General features: G+C 42.7%; 2 protein-coding genes across 3 annotated transcripts in view; both read right to left on the reverse strand.

Moving 5' to 3' along the window:
- fam171a1 (family with sequence similarity 171 member A1) overlaps positions 1-14,771 on the reverse strand; it is a 26,413-nt gene extending 11,642 nt beyond the window's left edge. Inside the window, exons 1-2 of one of the 2 annotated variants that reach the window (XM_077012929.1) lie at positions 14,352-14,771; positions 295-522 (exon numbers count right to left, since the gene is read on the reverse strand). In XM_077012929.1, coding sequence (XP_076869044.1) covers positions 295-522; positions 14,352-14,460 — 337 coding nt within the window. In that variant the 5' untranslated portion in view covers positions 14,461-14,771. Of the gene's footprint in view, positions 1-294; positions 523-1,643; positions 1,831-14,351 lie in introns of those variants that run through there. The other variant, XM_077012930.1, reaches the window with a different exon arrangement.
- Positions 14,772-14,938: 167 nt separating this feature from the next.
- Positions 14,939-17,769, reverse strand: LOC143518274 (E3 ubiquitin-protein ligase TRIM35-like). The gene is made up of 6 exons (XM_077010728.1): positions 17,207-17,769; positions 16,647-16,742; positions 16,319-16,549; positions 15,998-16,020; positions 15,712-15,839; positions 14,939-15,557 (listed from the first exon to the last, which is right to left on the reverse strand). The coding sequence occupies exons 1-6, from the start codon at positions 17,597-17,599 to the stop codon at positions 15,010-15,012; spliced, it is 1,419 nt and encodes a 472-aa protein (XP_076866843.1). The 5' UTR covers positions 17,600-17,769; the 3' UTR covers positions 14,939-15,009.
- Between the last annotated feature and the right edge of the window lie 2,740 nt (positions 17,770-20,509).

Here is a 20,509-nt window from a genome sequence, read left to right on the forward strand (position 1 = left end):
GACAGTCTGGCTGTGCGTGTGTGTGTGTGTATAAACGTGCCTGCATGTACGCGTTTGTGGTTTACTCTGGCCTTGTTTAGAACACTAATCCCTTTAGCTATAGCAGAGCGCTCCATTTTCCAGCAACCCTAAATTTCACTGGTCTCCAGGGAGACCCCGGGGAGGTAGCAAGTGTTCCTCACGACTTGATATTTTTAACATTAAAGAAGCTGACTGCCTAATCCCACTTAGAAGAGCTTAAACACAAAACAATAGGACCGACATGAATGTAAAGTAACGGAAGAGAGATGTTACCGGGTAGCCTGGTTGGTCGCCATGGCGTAGAACTGGGCACATAGCCACGCCTGGTTGCTGTGACTACAAGCAGGTCGCCCAGACGATAGTGGATCCTGATGAATATGTTGCCGTCTTCGCCAGAGACCTCCCTGGCAACAGGGGTGTGGTTGGTGAAAATCTCCACAGTGACTCCTGAAACCGGCTGGTGAGTGCTGGCATCACTCAGGTGAACCTTCAGCGCCACCTCTGCTCAGAGAAAAGATAATACACATTACAGTCAGAATAAAAGCATCACACACCTCTGCTCAGAGAAAAGATAATACACATTACAGTCAGAATAAAAGCCTCACACACCTCTGCTCAGAGAAAAGATAATACACATTACAGTCAGAATAAAAGCATCACACACCTCTGCTCAGAGAAAAGATAATACACATTACATTCAGAATAAAAGCATCACACACCTCTGCTCAGAGAAAAGATAATACACATTACAGTCAGAATAAAAGCATCACACACCTCTGCTCAGAGAAAAGATAATACACATTACAGTCAGAATAAAAGCATCACACACCTCTGCTCAGAGAAAAGATAATACACATTACAGTCAGAATAAAAGCATCACACACCTCTGCTCAGAGAAAAGATAATACACATTACAGTCAGAATAAAAGCATCACACACCTCTGCTCAGAGAAAAGATAATACACATTACAGTCAGAATAAAACCATCACACACCTCTGCTCAGAGAAAAGATAATACACATTACAGTCAGAATAAAAGCATCACACACCTCTGCTCAGAGAAAAGATAATACACATTACAGTCAGAATAAAACCACCACACACCTCTGCTCAGAGAAAAGATAATACACATTACAGTCAGAATAAAAGCATCACACATCTCTGCTCAGAGAAAAGATAATACACATTACAGTCAGAATAAAAGCATCACACACCTCTGCTCAGAGAAAAGATAATACACATTACAGTCAGAATAAAAGCATCACACATCTCTGCTCAGAGAAAAGATAATACACATTACAGTCAGAATAAAACCATCACACACCTCTGCTCAGAGAAAAGATAATACACATTACAGTCAGAATAAAAGCATCACACATCTCTGCTCAGAGAAAAGATAATACACATTACAGTCATTACCTCTGCTCCAAATAACCAACCCACACTACAGTCAGACCAAAACCATCTTACCCCTCTGCTCAGTGAACACAAACCAACAATAAACAACATAGACTTGTAGATGCTAATACAAGTGGACTCAGAACAATGCTGCAAAGGGAGAAAACAAGTCATGCCGACATTTACACACACTGCGAGAAGTAAAATATCAGACTAACAATTACCATGAAATCCATTTTATGTAAGCCAAGGTTTTCACCCTCTCAGAACAGAAATGAGTGTGTGGTGAAGCGAAACGTAACGACATCCATTAAGAATATTCATTATATGCTGATTAATAATGCGTGAAGTGCTCTCGTCTTTGGTATGTTGAACGGGAAAAATTCAGTTCTTAAGGCTTGTCTCTGTGAGAACCCCTAAGAGGGCTCTAGCGGAAAACCACCAATCACCACTGAGATAACCTGACCATTTTCTGCTTATTAGCCAATGGTAACAAGCTGTGAAAACAAAAGCCAGTGTTTCCTTCCTTTAGGAACCTCAAGCTTGTCAAGGAAGTCGGTGCAAAAGTACTCTTCCTGTGGAAAATGTTCAATACTGCTCTGTGGCCCACAAACAAGCTGCTTCTAAACATTTAGGAGACTGGTTCCTACCACCTTGGCAAGAAAGGAGAACTGTTAAGCTGCTAAAGCTTCTGATAGCTCCCGGGTTCTTGGGAGGTTATTTAATGGGACACTATTTTGTTCAAATGGAACACTATTTAGTAAGATTACTTTTTTATATATATTTTTGAATATTTTTATTCATTTTATTCATTTTTATCGCAATATTGCCATTGTCAGTTGTAACGTGGCTCGCGCCACGGAGCGAGGAGACGGACACAATCGCTGAGAAGAGCGAGATTTATTGAAGGGAATACCATAATCGTCATCGCTTTGCCAGGCAGGGTCAATAACAGGAGGGCAGTCCGAATAACACGCGAACACGGGCATAACGACGACAGGGGAACACGAGAACAGACAATGAATCACAAAACAAGAACACACTACGGCCAGGTATACGAGCAAACAGTCAAACATCCAAAATATCAAAATACCAGACAAAGGACAAGGGAGACTCAGGGGCTTAAATACAATGACATTAAACAAGGGGCAGGTGACGGTAATAACAAGGGGCGTGGGAACTAACGAGGTAATCACAGAGACAAACGAGTGGGGCGGGGTAACAGGTACGGAACACAGACACGAGGGGTTCGGAGTGACAGCTAACGGAGGGGGACACGGTCATACGTGACATCAGTATTGATATCACAACAGGTCACAATGTCACTGAGCCAAATCAGCGTTGCAAACTCCTTTTGATTTTATTGGTTCTGATTTATTGATTTCTGAGGACACAATTCACAATTTTTTTTACAAAATCCTTCAGGTTAGTCTAAGCATGCCACTAATATGTTTATAAGATACTGTGAAGCACACTGTAAATGTAATATTTAACAAAATAATCACAATATCATATTTTGTTAATATTGTGCATGCAACATATTAGGACTATTTGAGGAATTGTCAAGTGGACAATATTTTTTACATTAAATAAAAGAAATGTGTATTTTTATAAGTTATACCCTGGGCAGTTGTGATTATGGAGCTGGTGTGTACAGAATGACAGGACTTGGGAATGACTGTATGCTTTTGGACAGAGCTTTGGGCCTGATTGTATGCTATGGGTAACGCTGCTAAGGGTACACAAGGTTACTGCTATCTGCTTCTTCTCCACATTCACTGATGTAAAGTACATTACAGGAATGACAAAGGGTTTGGATGCAATACAGACATCTAATGATAGCGAACCTCCCTGTGTGCCAGTTAGTAATCCATCCTTCTCTTCATGACATGGCCATCAAGGACAGCACTCCTGCACAAAGGATGCTCTTGGCCAAAACCTTGGTGGTATCTCACATAGCCATTAAGAGAACGCCACCAAAGAACTCTGCCTACGCAATTCTGCTTAGCCTGACTTCCACCCCATTGCATCACAATGGGATATTACTGGGGCACTTCGAGTCCTAAAGCATTGAGGAAAATGACAGAAGGCAAGAATGAGAGATTGGGATGATGTACACACCCACACATAACAACGCTAACATAAAGGGTAGAAGACAAATACAACCACCCACACAACAAGTTCCACAGCAAGGTCTTGATGGAACACGTCTGCAGAAAAACAACTCATACAACAGGATCGAGGTACAGGAGCAGGATGTTTAGACGCGTACCTACAATGAGCGACCGGTAGGCAAAACAGGCACAAACGTAGCCACGTGCACCTGAACGGTGTGTTTGAGGCAGATGGCAGGGAGGGCATTGTGTGGGCTGTTTGGTTAACAATGAGGGCTGTGGCCCTGTGTGCAGTGACACTTGCTTGCTGCCGAATCACAGGTTGGAAAAACAAAAACAAACAAGAAAACAAACAAAACCCAGAAAATTGATGCTTTGCGCAGAGGAAGTTTTCAGATGGCAAGAGAAAGATGACCTGCCAAGGCCATAAACCTGTCAGCCACCAACACTCATCTCTTTATTCTCTCTTTCTCCCATTCTCTCTCTTATTCTCCCGCCTGTCTCTCATTCTCCCCATCTCTCTCCAACTCTCCTCTTCTCTCTCTCTCATTCTCCCCACGTCTCACTCTCCCCTTCCCTCTCTTATTCTCTCTCTCTCTCCCCTCCAAAACCCATAACTCTCCACGCAGCTGGTTCTGCTGCTCTCCTGGACAGCTCCCTGACCTGACGTGAGGCTGGAGGGTGTGATGGGGTGGCCGGTCCGTCTCCTCGCTGTGGCTGCCAATAAAGTAGTTGACGGGACCTGGCCACATCTGCCAAGAGTCTGGGATGCTGGCACACAATGCAAACTGGCTAAATTACTACCTTGGGAGCGAGAGGGAGGACGAGAAACCCAAAACAATAAGGCATAAGACTGAGCCTTCTGAATGAGGGGGTAATTTAGTTTAATTGTTGTTATTCATGCAGGAACACTAAAATACCTCATTACCACAGCAGCAGCACCCGAAGACCCTTTAGAAACCAGCAAGAAAACTTCAGAGTGCTCATAATCCAATAGAAAGCACAGCAGGTGAACCGATATGATACCTATGAATTAGTGGAATAGTGGCATGAAAGGACAACACAGAACACAAACAACACGCCTTATGGTGCACATTCATCACTATGGCAAAGGCTCTGTAGGTTACGTTAGTATGGGTTACACAGGATAACAAATAATGTCAATAAAAGACATTCTATTCTATTCTAATTTAAAAAGGTATCTATCTGGTTTGGGTAGCCAGAGACTCATTAATTAAAGCTGCCAACTTTATGATCCATAGCTGATGGCAATAAATAAAAAAAAAACATAACTGAATGGGGGTGAACTGTACATAACACAAATGCCAGAGGTTAATAACACAAATAAAGAACAAACAAAACCAGATTGTCTACACGGCCGCTTTTCCGGGCCCAAGGGCCCTTTTACCTGCATGGATTTCTCAGTATAGTTAGCTAACCATGATCAGGGGTGCGTTTCCCAAAATGTTTGTAATGTTAAGTACTTTGTACCCTAGTACTTAAGAAGTGTTTCCTGAACAGTGATGATAACTTGATAGAAGTGCATGAGATGATTTGATGATGTATGTTTAATTTAATAATTTCAGTTGAATAAAATGCCTTTTCTAATGTAGTAGTATTAAATTCGAATAAATAAATGAATTACAGTAGGGGTGTCATGAGATCTTGTGTCACAAAATTTCGCGAGATGTAACTCCGCGAGATTTCTCGTTGCGTTAAAAATCTGTCTCACGAGATTTGTGATCCAGCAAGCAGCCAGAATGACGTGCCCCCGCCACTTTCAAATCATTTGTTTGGCAGCATTTTGGGTATCCGGCGGAAATGATAAATGGCAAGAGTGACTGATAAGACGTGGACCATATGCAAACATTGTATGAAAATAATGCTGTACACCGCGACTAATACGAGCAGGATGCAGAGACATTTACAGCACCACCACAGCTCAGTACTCAAATCAACATATCTCACTTGAACAGAGGTAGCAGGGATAGAACGGCGCTTTGGCAAGTTGAAACAGCAAAGGATATCGGGAACAGTGTGAGGATGCTAATATTCTTAAAAATGAACATGGCAGTGTAGTTGCAGCAAATTCAGTGACATACTTGGTCAGGCTCTGTTTGCACTATTTGCACTCTGTATTGACAGAGAATAACTTTTTGTTTTGCACATAATGCAGTGAGTCCCCGCTTAACGGGTCTGGTTAATGACAGATCAGAGTTATGACCAACTTTTTATTTTATTTTGTGCGGTGCGCGGAGGAGCAGTGGCATCGCTGTGGAGTGTAGTGGAGTGTTGTGGAGTGTAGTGGAGTGTTGTGTACGATAAGCGCATCTCGGCACCAGATCGCTCTTTCTCACGCTGTACGCACGAGAACTTTGTTCGTTTTTTTCTATACTGTATTTATGATCAAAGCGTATCTAAATCTAGGGTCACGCTTAATGACGAAAACTGCTTTATGACGGACCTTTCAGTCTCCAGCACCGTCATTAAGCGAGGACTCACTGTAATATTGTTTGCGCTTGAAAAAAGGAGAAATATTTAATCTTATTTATTTTAATTTTAACTTTTATGAAAATTTTTTAAATTTCAATTTGTAGAGGAAGAAGTTTATTAAAAGTTCATGCCAACATAATGCATGTTAAGAGTTATAATAAAACATTTCAAAATGCATGTGTAACTCCGTTAAATAAGACTGTTGTCCAGTCATATAATTTGTAATTTTAGTGTTCTTAAAATCTCGTCTCGTCTCGTTCTCGTGAACCCAATATCGTGTCTCGTCTCGTGAGCTGAGTGTCTCATCACACCCCTACATTACAGTATCTGAAAAGAAATGACTACAGTTAGCCTAATAAGCTTGACATGACTTAACCGATCAAATTGACCGATTTAAACATTAACTTGTATAGGTAACATTCAGCAAGGCCAGACTAAATTGACACCAATGATGAATTTCTGCAGACTCCTGCGTTGCTCATGATCAAAGCAAAGTTGCTGATTCCCAGTGTGTGTATGTTGTCACTAAAGCAGTGATGTGCCATGCACCAATATATAGAACATTTCCAATACTACAGATTCTTGACATGAAATCAAAATAGGTTTTCATATAATTAGAAGCATTCCTGGAATTGTCAGTGCAGTGAATGGCACAATGATCGTCATACACACTCTCAGCTTCTTGAGCCCTGTTATAAAGGCATAAGAGTACATGTCCCCACCCAATAAGTCCTGCTCAAACTACAAAACTACATACTAGTACTCATACTCTTACTCTTAGTTTGGGTGATGTGGTGATATGAGCGGTGCCCCCCCCCCTCCCCAGTGAAACATTTTAAATGAAACGTACACCACTGCATAAAGGTGAATGTACATGTCTTATACAACCACCAAGTTATCTTTATGGACACTGTGACCTGACAGTACCCCTGACTCCTTAATCTGGAGCAGCTGGGATGGTGCATGTGCTGGTGGAGTATCTACGTGGAGTATCTATGTGGAGTATCTACGTGGAGTATCTACGTATCTACTCTTACTCTTACTCCTGCATTGAAGGACCAGGAGAGAATGACTTTACCAGGCTGCCACAAAACACAAAAGCAAATGAAAAAAGTTTTTTTGCCAAAAGCGTGTATTTTGTACATTTTGTGTGTATTTTGTGCGTTTGTTGTTTGTTATATAAACATAATCTAGACTTCCATGAACTTGCATTCATTGGTGTGAAATTTACATTTCACTCACCACTCGAAAAATAAATAAGGTGTGTGGTGCCGTTTAACTGATGTAACGTTAAACGTTATTTGTGTGTGCATTTATAGGCTTGATATGCGATACGAATACTAATTGAAGAGTGTAAGTGTAATTACTTATTAATTTATTTCTTAAATCGGTGATTCGGTTTTCGACAAGCAGAGCTTTTCCAGCGTAGATGCAGAGTCAACAAAGAACTACTTAAAACTTGTTCATAAATTTGGAGACTAAGAAGGCTTTTGGGAAACACTCGTAAAACTGGCGTTCTTAAAGTTGCATCGTTCTTAAAGTTGTTTGTAAATCTTTGAGATCGTGCATTATTGGGAAACACAACCCAGGTAGGATGGACTAAAGATATCGTTGGTTTGTGATTGTCTATCTAGCCAGAAACACACAGAGACTGGAGATGTTTAGCGACAACAACCATCTCATAATTATGATGAGAACCTGTTTCCACCACACATACTCCACGGCCCTTGTTTCCAGTGCAACGCTTGTGGAAAAAGAAAACATATGGAGAGGCTTGAAGCAGTCCTACATGGCCGTGTATTCACTGGACCCCACAGTAGTAAAGACACTTGTCAAGAGCTACTTCTTAGGACTCCTGTAGTATAAATCAACAACTCAAAAAACATCTTTGCATTCCCTTTTTTCCTGCTAAGAGTCAAAGTTCTCCACAGCTGAACACTATTTGAGAGGAATGAAACTGCCTCATAATGACTCATAAAAGAATCCCCACCAGCTCCCAAAGCACACACCACCCACTGTTAAAATCATCCCGCCCAATGCTGAAAAATCAGGAGAGTGTGTCGGAAGAGCGGATGGGAGAGACCACGCATGTGGGACTCTGCTCCGCTCTGGACGGACCAGAATCAGTTCTGCTGACTCATGGTGTTTCTTTCCAATGGCCCACATCAAACTGTTAACGCTGCCTCTGCTGTGTACAGTAGAACCAAACGGAGTTCTGCCCGGTCCGTTTGACCCTGCAGCAGAACAGTAGGAGGGAAGCACGTTTTCAGGAAAGCCCATCTCACGCAGATGTTTTATCAGAGAGGAAGGACACACAGATCCGCGCCATTACTCTTTATAACTACTGGCCAGCGTTTACACGGTCCATCTAGCTAGTACATTGTCATGGTGTGCTACCATGGGCAGGGTTGATAATCAGCTCACAGCCAGGATGGACAGGCTTTGAGCAGGGAGATGTTTTGTGTAATTGGATGCACTTTCCCCTTCTTCTTCTCTCCTAAAAACCATCTGTGTCCCCCATGCAGCTGTACCCGATTGCTCTATTGTTTCTCTCAGCGGGATAGTTTCAAAATCCTCGCGTACAATGCCAGGCACTCCATGGACACACTTTGTGGTTCAGCCCCCTGCCCCGGCTTCCTGGGGGTGTGTCCTCACGAAGGACCGCCCACTCTTCCCTTGGGAAGTCCCCCTGCCTTCAGTCTCTGATCTCGAAAGGTAGAGACTACATGCACATAGGAGCAGTTCCCAGAACCTGCACGCAAAACAGGAGGCTGGCACTGGTCCGAGGTGTTGGTATTAGGTCACAACGCATTGACATCATAAAATCAAGCAGTCACAGCCTTACAGGCTTCTTGGGTGAAGCCTCTGAAGATTTATAGGGCAAATTTGTCCTAAATGAACAGCTAATTGTGACGATTCATCCACTGGTGGCCATTATCTGGCAAAAAAAAACAACTAAATGGATAGGCAGATGGCCTTATAACCTTCATCAATACTACCAGTATGTCCACATGGTCATTGGCTGGACTGGAGACCAATCACAGAGGGGAACACAGAGAGGTGCGCTAGGCCATAAGTGAACAGGAGAACAGCAAAGATGGAGAGGAATGGAGAGGAAGTGGATGGAGAGGAAAGTCCACTTTCTACAGTGATTCGGGTAGCTGGAGTTCACCACAGCTGTAGCAGTAGTTGGAGGTGTGTGGCCTACACCATCAGAGCCCTCACCAAAGGAACTTATCAGAGTCCTCAAAGCCTGAGCACGATAATGACTCACTTCTAAGATGGAAAACTTTGAGTTTGAGTTTACCGCAAAAAATAAATAAATAAAAATAAAAGATGCTGGTAAAAGATGCTGCACCATAGTTAAAATGGTGGGTAATGATAATGGAGGAAACTGCCTCGTTTGGCCTCTCAGAAAACAAGCAAGGTTCAGTCTTTTAAAGTGACAAAAATACATGAATAAGGTGCCACTAGTATGAACGCAAATTTACATACAGTGGTCTAAAATTGTGCTATAGCCTAGTGTGTAAATGCACACAGGTCCCAGTCACTGTTGGTGTTTGGTAATGTTGCATTCACATACGGCTCTGGGCTAGAAGCTGTTCTTGGTCTGTAATCCAACTGACCTGAAGCATCTCCCAGGGGGTAGACCATCAAGTAGCAAAGGGCTTTCTGCACAAGGCTCTTAAGCCTGGACACTCCTCTGTGCAGCAGCGAGGGCCAGTGAGTCAGCTGACCACACTGCCTCTACAACCCACTGTGGTAGTGGTGGCTTCACACATCAGACCATCACAACATCTGCACGCAGGACCGGAAAGTGTTTTACCAAGACGCCTCTCACTCTGGTGGTTTATTCATTTTAAACCTTGGCTTGTATTTATTTGAGATTATTGAATTATTTAAGCGACCTGTACACATTTGATTATCGCATTTGACAAGTGTTGTACATAAAACAGTGAAGTATTCAGGTACTTGGGTAACGACTATCTGAACAAATAAGTCATCACAAGACTATGATCAAAAGCTTTCTTGATTTTTACATCATCAGACAAGCTGTTTGAGCTCATGCCTTCAGAGCCTCAGGTATTAGCCAGTTCGTCTTTAGCGTAGGATCAGGACTGCCAGGTGTTGCAACCTTTATTCTTATAGAAAACAAACAAACAAACAACAAAAAACAACACTCAGTCAGCAATCCTGAGTACTGAGTTCCTCCATGTATGTTCAAGTGTGTTAATAGACAGCAAAGTCTACCCTGCTGGCAAAACAAAGTGCAAATTCTGTGACCTGGTCCCTCCCACTGGCCCCTCCCATTAGCTCTCGTTTATTCCTTCAGCTCTGTTGACAGTATCGGACATTTTGGAAGCCATGTCACTGGTAGGTAAACAGATAGGTAAACATTACCTCAGGGGGTTTCTAGAAAAAAATAGAGAGGAGCTGTCACAGCTTGCAAACAAAAGCAAAACAGTGGCCCAACTTTTCTCACTGCTTAAGCCCTGATTAACAGGAAACAGAACCACCACTGTGTGCTCTAATGTGTTCAATACAGCTGTGTAGGAACTCTTCCAGGAAAAACTCTCCTTTAAAGACATATGCTTTCATAGCTAAATCTAGAAAAATAAAAATAACAAATCAATATCTCAACAGGTATAACTCAGTCATATTATGACACAGGGGAGTGGAAAGAGGAGGAAATATCCACCTGCACAACTCTTGTTAATGTTTTGCAGAGTGTTTGTTTAGGCTACATGGGGCGAGTGCTTTAGAGAGGAAGTATTGCAGGCTGTGTCTAGGGATGACAGAACCAGGAGCCACAGCGGGAGGCGGGGCACTGTCCGCTGGGAGCCAATCACAAGTCAGCAACACAAAGACGAGTTGGCTGGCGTAGCAGATATGAACACCTTATTCATCTCACTTTGAAGGGTCTCTGCATTGCATGGGTTTCCTGCTCTTGAACGCAGGGATCAGTCGTCAGCTGCCGAATCGTCAAAGCAACAGAAACCTTTGCAGTGTGCGTAGATGTAGCGCTCCATGACTTTTAGAGCAATCCAGAATGTGACACGGGGATCAAGAGGGCAGTTCCGTCAGACCTTGAGACGTGCCCACCATCGCTGCGAGAACAGGATCTCGTATCCAGTAGTGACCCAAGAAATCAATCTGTGCAATGAATGCATGCTGCCTCCTCAAAAAAAAAAAGTTATTGATCAGTGGAGGTACTCAAGGTTGTAGAAGGTTAAAATGTCTGTGTTTGTGTGTGTGTGTGTGTGTGTGTGTGAGAGAGAGAGAGAGAAAAGCATTTCCAGCACATCAGAAGTCACACGACCAGTTAATGTACAACTCCTCATTTTCAGGGTTTTTTGTGGTTTCTGCACCATAAGGGAGAGCAGATGCTGTATTCTTGTCTCTCACCTACCACTCTGGGAGCCATTTTACACCAATGTGGAACCGGTACCGTTTTGGTTCGTGACCCTAATTTGGAACCGTGTTTCCACCAAAATAAACAGCTTCTGAAACCCTAAAAGCTGATTCCCGGCTGGTACCAAGGTAGGTTCTTTAGTGTGAGGACATGCAGGGGTGGGTCCTGTTGCGGAGGAAGGAGGTATCATGCAGCGCAGCTGGACACAGTGATCTGCCAGTGCATTATGTTCTGCTCCATGACATGTTGGGTAGCTGACCTGCATCTCCATCCATATTGGCCATTCATGACGTTAGGCAAATTCTGTTAAAACTATTTGTTATATTAACATTGTTCATTATATTATTTTATTATCCGTTATTACTACTATTATTATTATCATCCATCTTCTTATCACCAATAACTGATCCATGCTTGCTTTTTGGATAAATACAAACATGTAGCCTAACACACACACACACACACACACACACACACACACACACCTAACCGAAGACCAAATTGAGCATTCGGTCGGGTTCTTACATGGACAGACAGACTAACCCTTTTTCATAATAACGATTCACAGAATAACGTTTGCAGTATGCCTGTGCCATAGCCCAGTAACACAGATCCAGAACCAGCAGCGTCCTCCAGGATCTGGGCTCTTGGGCTCCATGTTCTGTATCACATAAAACAATAAGGCCTGTGCAGCATTTGCCCTTCCTCTTCAGAAGAAAAACGACTTTTCCAGATGTGAGACCAACTGCCCAACTCTCTTCCAGACTATAAAGACAGAGTCTTAAGTGTTTTAAAGGAAACGAACCCTCATTTTCCATGAAGTCTCAGCTTCAAGTAAGTAAGCTTTGATTATGCAAACCCAACCATAGATATGTTACAGAAGCAGGAAAACACAGGAAGAACTGAATGACACAGGTGAAACCCTCCATCCTGGTCTGCACAATATATGCAACAGAAACCTCTAACAGACCATAACCGCTGAAGTCTTGTCTGCTTCTTACCATTTTGATCATTTGACAGACATTCTCAGACATCTCAGGCTGAAGTTCCATTTGTGTTTTGATTAATGACAGTATTAACAAAATCAAACAAATGAAAATTATTTAGTTTTAAAAAAATGCAAGTTAACACCATACCACACCCAGGGTCTCAAATATCTTTTTGTAGATCTAATTCAAAATTAATGTTTCAAATATATTGAAAGCCAAATCACAATCACAGTGTAACCTAGCAACGTATTTGTTGCAAATCCACATGTGGTATTTGTAGCACTATGTAATTCACTGTTGTGGCTGCAGTCTAAATTTTCATGATCAATAACCATATTTTAAGACATACCACCTATCACTGATTACAAACACGTGTATACAAACTTCAATCAAGAAGTTACATTAACTCAAAATATCACACTGTTTATGGCCGTTTAATCAAATTTGGCTCCACAAAAGATTAAATTATGCCAGAGTACCACTGAAACTTCAAAGAAATTCTGGTGGCAAATTCCCATGTTTCTGACTGGCCTGAAGAACCAATTATCGCATGGCCTTAAAATGTAGCCCATGATTTTGATAAGACGTTTAAGATATTAACAGTTTTCATACCAGCTGATAAATATGTTGAATCGTGTACAGTTCGTATCCCACCGCACCCCTGACCATCTGCCTCCATAATGAATTTACAGCCGTTTATTCTTTCCACAGCAGTAGCTAATTTCTTAACACTCATTGTTTGAAACACAGTTCCTGATGGCAGGAAACCTGCGGCCAGATACCATTAAAACGTCGTATCTGTGGGGGGGTAGCGAGACCTGACAATAAACGGGCACTGACCAACGGTCCGCCTCACACACAAGGACTGCCCTGTGCTTCAAAACTAAAGACACTGCACTTCGGGACGAGGCTCTGGGTGGCGAAGGCGCAGGAGAGTCCTGTGAGGCGGCGACGCCACGACAGGAGGGGTGGCCCACATCCAGCCATGCGCGCGCCCGCCCGCCCGCGCGCGCGCACCCACGTGCTCGGCAGCTCGAGCGCAGCTCCAAGACGGGGAGGGGGAGGGGTGAGGGGTGAGGGGGAGGGGCGACTTAACAAATAAAGCCAATGGTGTAGAAGAGAAAGATGAAAGCTGACGATTTGCAAAAGTATTTGCACTATTAAAAATGAATGCCCGCACATTTTGGGTCACTCGAGACAGGCAGTTGTACGTAGTCGGGGCGAATGTGTAACCAAAACGTTCAGCATCTCGCAAAATTAACACACTGGATAACTTCTCGTCCACTTATCCATCCTTTAATGAGTACTACAAATAATGGAGCTAACCATTTATTCCCAAACATTCACTCGTTGAAGCGCATTTTGCGTGTGCGCTAGCTATAACAGCTATCCAACTTAAGCGCATATATATATATATATATATATATATATATATATATATATATATATATATATATATATATATATATAAGAAATATCCATTTAGGTGATGACCAGGAGAGCGCCAGCATGAAGCCCGGAGCGGCCCAGCCTGCTGTGATGGGTGTTGCAAACACAATTATCCTGCACGCAGCTACACGGCTGCAAAATATACAAATATGGATACAGCTAATATTTAAGCGGGTTAAACTCTAAACACGCTTATTTCCTTCGGTGCTGGTTAATACTTTTCTCTGACAGCTAGCCAGTAAGCTAGCTCGGTGGCTACGGTAGTTTTTACGAGGCGCAGACCGAGCCCGCCGTCCTCGCCGGGCGAGCTTTGTTGTGGACAGAACCGAGCACGTTTCACTCCGGCACTTCAAATATCACGTCCGCACGTCGCAAAACCGCCTCGTGTCGCCCTCGTTGTTTATCAACATCTTCAGTGACATCGCAAAAAATCAAAAACTTTTCTGTGGTATTACCATTAGTGACCCCACTCACCTTTGGCGTGACTATCTTCTTGCAAAGCCTTAGTTAGAGCTTTCCAGATATTGCATCCTAAAAGACAGAGCACGATCACGACAGACCTGCTGATGTCCGTGCGACGCATTATTGTAACTAAAAGGAAATAAAGATGTCTCCTGCACAGATCGGAACGGCTATTGGACTAAATGGTTGCGTGCGATAATGCTCCTTTCCAACATTTTGGACGTTATCTACTCATATGGTGCAGGTCGTTACAGCCGATCCCCCCCCAAAATCCAGACAACATCCTCGGTACATCCTCGAGCGGTTGCTTTTTCCCCCTCTTTTCTTTTCTTTCTTTTTTACTGGGCTGGGAGAACTCGGGGAAAGATTCAAGGGAGAAAGAGCGCCACCAAATGTAACCCTTTCCCTGTCCACAGCCGAGGACGATAAGGATCATAATAAAGGCTGAACTTCTGAGAAAGAACACCGATTGTTGCTCACACAGCCAAAATCTGAGGGCAAAGACTGCCGCCTAGCGTCTGAAATGGACTAGTGCAAATAACCAAACAGACCTTACCAATGGCATTTTCTCTTTATTTTTAACCTCTATTTTTGTTTGACTTAATTGTTTTATTCATGTTTATTGGAAACATACTGCTCACCATACTAATAACCATACTAAAGATTTTAGCTAGTCTGATTCTAAACTGTTCAGTTCAGTATTAATGAATGCCGGTAATATCCTTAGCACCGAGTGTTTGCATGGACAGATGAAGAAAGGAAAGAGTTTCTCAGTAAGAGAATGGTTAAAAGTAAACAGCTGTGTGTTTGAAAGAGGATCGGAGAATGCCACCTCACCCCTCCTGCAATTGAGATACACTCTGACCCTCTGCACACCCTCCTTCAGCCGAAGCTTGACGGCTGTTGTTGACCAACATGCCTCGTGCTCACCGCGACGAAACCTGACACTCCAGGTGTCTCTGTCCAAGTGAGTTTTTCCTCCCCTTGGGACTCTGGCGGTGGTGACGCCTACCTCCCATTCCTCAGCATCTAAGACCTCAGTATCCCATGTGTGGGGGCCGAAGATGAAGCCCCTTGAGCCCAGGACACAGTAACGCTGATCAAACCTCTCTGCATTATTAGGGAGGTGACGTGTTGTGCAGGTGCGTTCCACACTGGTCAGATCGTCTGAAATGGTGAGGAGTGGGTGTGCAGTGTTTGGGTCCAGAGTCACAGGTGCTGATGAGAGAAAATGAGACAAAGGGGAGAAACTGTGAACCTTTGATGCGGATAACATCCAATCCACCAAGATACTTTTAGTATTTTAAATGGTATCTTTGGGGGGTGGAGAAGTGGTACCATTTCATATGTAGGCTTATGAAGAAGAACTTACTGCACTGAATAACCTCCTGCATCCTCTCCCAGGCTCTGAACTTCAGGTTGCCCACGTGCTTGGCCACGTCTATCAGCACACCTGGATCCATGTGAGGATCCTGAAGAGTGCACTGAGCTCTGCTACAACTGGAGCAAAGTGTGGCGGAATCAATTAAAAGTCAATCAATTCTAAAAGTCCAGTAAATGCTCATTTTACTGATGGGTAACAACATGTAAGGTGACCAATTGGAAAGCCGATGTGGCTTAGCCACATCCTCACAAATATAACAAAAAAGACTACTGACCTTTTAACTGTTTCTTTAAAGTTCTACAAAACAAAGAAACAAACAAAAATAAATTCAGTTCCATCTTTCAGAGTCACAGGAGTTTACAGGAGTGGAAATTACAGTATTTACAAACACTTGCTTCACAAATGATCATAATGGCTATGAATTTTTAAGAAGTAATTAAAAGTGCTGTCACCTCTTCTTTTTCATGGTGGGCCAGTGCAGATGTGCTCAGAGTGTAACACTGGCAACAAATATTTGTCAAACACAACCTCTGGTTTCCAGTTTTGGTGTCCTGCCCTGTGTGCGTGCAATTTTGATTTGGGAGAGAAGCCAAACCTGCATGAATGAGATGCTTTCGGCTTTGAACTCATCTCCTATGATGCTGATAACAGCTGCAAGAGATGCCATGTCTTTCTCCATCTCCTCCACCTTCTCCTTCACTCTCTGTCTCTTCTGCTCTGTCTCCTGCCTCAATGCTGCCATTCTGGCTGCCTCTTCATCTCGCAGGAACTGATGCAGCTCCTCAAACTCCGCCTTCAGCTGCCTCTCTGTGTTCTGGGCCTGATGCTGATGCCAGCAGAGAGCACCCATAAAGGAGAACAGCATGCTTTATACAGCTTTAGTTTATTATTATTATCAGTTCAAGACAACCAGCAGTGCTCACCTTAATGTGCATAACAGTTTGATCACAGTTTAATTTCAGTCCTTTGAAGACCTGAAGTTTGTTCTGTAAGGGTCTAAGTGTGGTTTGGAGTTTCTCCTGCAGAATAAATGAACAGGGGTTCCAGTGAGTGGCACTCCACGCACTGGGGGCTGGGTCTGTGTGTGTGTGTGTGTGTGTGTGTGTGTGTGTGTGTGTGTGTGTGTGAGTGTGCGTGAGAGAGAGAGAGAGAGCGTGAGAGAGAGTGGGGGGGGGGGGTTTAAATGTACAATGTAAAAATATTTAGAAAGTGTCTTCATTCTATTGATTCTCATGACTTTTCCACTATGCCACTGAATGTGAGTTTGATTATACATTCAAGTAATGTTCTCACATTTATCATTTTTATCCCTTTGACCTTTTAAAACACCTTTTAGTACCAATTAATAGGAATTAAAAGATAAATACGCATTTTCCTGTAGCTGTTTTTCAAACCAAATAAAAGTGAAGATTTTGACATATACTGAACAAACATAAATGTTTATAATGCCCACAAACCACAGACAGCCACAGACAGCTCTCACCTTAAGCTGACGTGCGGCTATATCAATATCGCACCATTCATGATTCTCATGCGCTTTCGTTTTACAACATGTTGTACACAGAAACCGTTGATCTTCCAGACAGAAAAACTGGATTTTGCCTGTGTGTAGAGCACAGAATGACGGGGAATGCGTCGGCGTTGGCTCGGTTCGTAGGACAAACTCGCGCCGCTTTCTGGGATCACCAACGAGTAACGAAATCTCGCCGGTCCGCTCTCTGCACACCGGACACTGCTGGGCTCCTCCGCCGTTGCAGAACTGATACGCGCAGACCTCGCAGACCTTGTGACCACAGGACAGGAGCACCAGACCCTGGAAGATGTTGTGGCAAACAAGGCAATAAGAAATCTCGACCGACAAAAGTTTGGATGCCATTTTCCTATTAGGCAGAATCTCCTGTGAAATTAAACATGTTGGTATAAGTCCACTGTGGAGTGGGAGAGAAATCCAGTTGAGACAAAATATTAAACTGTCATGTAGCTTATTTGCCAAGAGTCAAAATGACGCGAATCAGTGTTGGTATGGGTCAAGCAGTCCACGACTCATCTGCTTATGTGATCTACTAAGGTTTATTTTCAGGTCAGTAAGGGAGTGTCATATCATATGCAGAACTATATCATAAAGGCAGCTACGCCTGTCAGTCAGCGCTCTGCGTCAAGTCCATTTAAGTCCAACCTGAAAACGCCCCTGTTTTCTCGTGCCTTTGTCTAGCACTGCACACGGTGAGATTTGAGGTGACAGAGCACAATATACAATAGGCTTTATGATTGTATATGATTGTATTTTGGGTTACAATTGTACGGTGGCCCTGAAAGTTCATCGCGCTGCAAAGGAAAAACGCGCTGCAAATACGCAAATGTATCAAAATGACAACGTGTCATTTCAGAAACGCGCTGCAAATTCAGTCACAACACAACGGAAGTGTTTCTGGAGTAAAGGTTGTACATACAGTTGTGATTCAAGCGAGCTGGTTTCTAAGAAAACACCACTGCTAAATATTTTGGATTTGTTTCAAATAAAAAGGGAGTGTCAGCAAAGCTATATGAGTCAGTGTGTAAGATCTGCTTACAAAAATTCTCCGCCAAAGATGGAAACACATCAAACATGCATTCTCATATTTAAACGAAGCACCCTTCAATTACAATTCACCAGGTTCTAGAAAAGTACTCACTCAGTTATCACTTTACTTGGAGCTTTTGCCAAAATAAAAATAAAAATTGTGTTGTGTTATTATAATAATTATAAATTTGACTTATGAACAGTGTTGAGAATGTTACTTTAAAAAAGTTATTAGTTATAGTTACTCATTACTTGTTCAAAAAAGTAACTTGAGTTGGTAACTAATAACTAATTACTAATAAAAGTAACTCGTTACAAGGGAAAGTAACTATTTGCATTACAGTTTAAAAAAAGTTATATGCCAATGAATAAGGATTTTTTGAAAAAGCAGTTTTCACAGTCAGTTGAAATGAGTAGATCAGAAAGATGTTTAACTTTTGATATTTATTGCACATCATCAGACCAGTGCAGGATAAAATCCTTTAAAATCCCAAATCTTTGTTTAGAAAAAATATAAACAGCTACACTATATAAAGTGCATTTACATCTATCAAATTAATTTAAATTCTCTCAACCTGAGACAACTGGTTTGTTCACAACGAATTGAAGGAAACTTAACAATAAAACTTCTATTCTTAATTAAATAAATCAAATACCCAGTCTGGTAGACATTCAGGAACTTCAAGTATTTTCTTAAATAATGTTTATATCGCCACCTTGAAAATGCTAATTTTTCTTCGGTTTGCTCCACTCGCCATTTCTGCCTCTTCTCCATTTTTGTCGTGTCACTGGTGTGCTTCGGCGTGCGTGTAAAACACTGGCTCTGATTGGCTACCATAACGCTGCCTTAGCCAATCGCTTACTGACTTGTTAAGTTAATGGTGACGGTTCGCTACTGCCATATATATTTTCGAATATTGTACCCAGGGTGCGAATTATACAATGATAATTGGGGGGGTTAAGTTTTTTTCAGGGTGTAAATTTCACTGCATTTTTTTTGTAGTTTTTAACATTGTATGTGAGAAGTACATTTAAATGTTTTGACCCCCCCCCCCCCCCCCCCCCCCCCCAAATTATTGGTTTTGCCCCTTTAGGGGTGTTGATGCCTTAAACGGGGGGGTCTGACCCCCCCAATCCCCCCCGTAATTCGAACCCTGATTGTACCCAGTATTGTGCGTGAACGAGTTCAAAAGAACGCATTCATTGAACATGCTCATTTTTTTCGTGAACGTTGAACTGAACGCAACATATTTTAAAATAAAGAACTTGAACGTGAATTAGTTCACATTATGTGTCATGAACGGCAGACATCACTGTAAATGAACGTTGGAATTTGTTTTCCATTGAAAACTGAGTGACATGTTTTCTCTTTTGAAACGCAACGAGAGAAAGTTAATCCCTCCTGTATTCTCGCTGGTTCCTCTTAAATCATTTATCACCAGACATAAATGGTGTTGACATTGTGTGCGCTATGCATTGTGGGCAATGTAGTGTCCGGCTGAGAATAGTTAAACAGTAGGCACTACATTTCAATGCAGGACGTTGTGCTCAACCGTTAAAACAGTGCGTTCTTTCAGTAGGCGACTGGGCACTTTTCATAACCTCGGGCATACTACCTGTTATACTGCTTTGGCGTATTGAATATGAGGGAAGAACGCCATTTCGGACGGAATCTGAGTGTTGTGGGACAGGGCTCACGGAAGCTGAGGACCTCAGTCACCTCAGTCTCCAATAACACTAGAAAAAGTCGCTAGATTTGTCGCGAGTCGCTTTTCAAAATAAGCTCACTTGATGGGTCTGAAAAGTCGCCAAATAGTAAAAAAAAGTCGCTTAGTTGTAGTGATGGGACATCTGAAGCAAGGCTTCGAGGCGTGTACCGAGTAAAAAGGGGGCGTGTCCGATGAAGCCCCGCTTCGGAGCTTGTGTCGTATATACTGGATACTGCATACTGGTCCTCGTAGTAGTATGCAGTGCAGTTTCCAGTATGCGACAAAAGCAAAGCATACTACGGGGTCACGTGAACGTAGCGTTGCATGACGGGATGCAGTACACCACGAAGATAGCTCTGTTCGCGTACTGGAATATTTTGCGGAAGTAGTAGGTCATCCGGGTATGTTTCGCGTACTGGAAATTTTCATTTTGGTCACATACGGCATACGGCATACTGATTTGGGGCTCGGTCAGTACGCCAGTAGTATGTAGTAGGCTATTTCGAACACAGCCGAG

Source organism: Brachyhypopomus gauderio, chromosome 7 (assembly GCF_052324685.1).
Source record: "Brachyhypopomus gauderio isolate BG-103 chromosome 7, BGAUD_0.2, whole genome shotgun sequence".
Taxonomy (NCBI): Eukaryota; Metazoa; Chordata; class Actinopteri; order Gymnotiformes; family Hypopomidae; genus Brachyhypopomus; species Brachyhypopomus gauderio.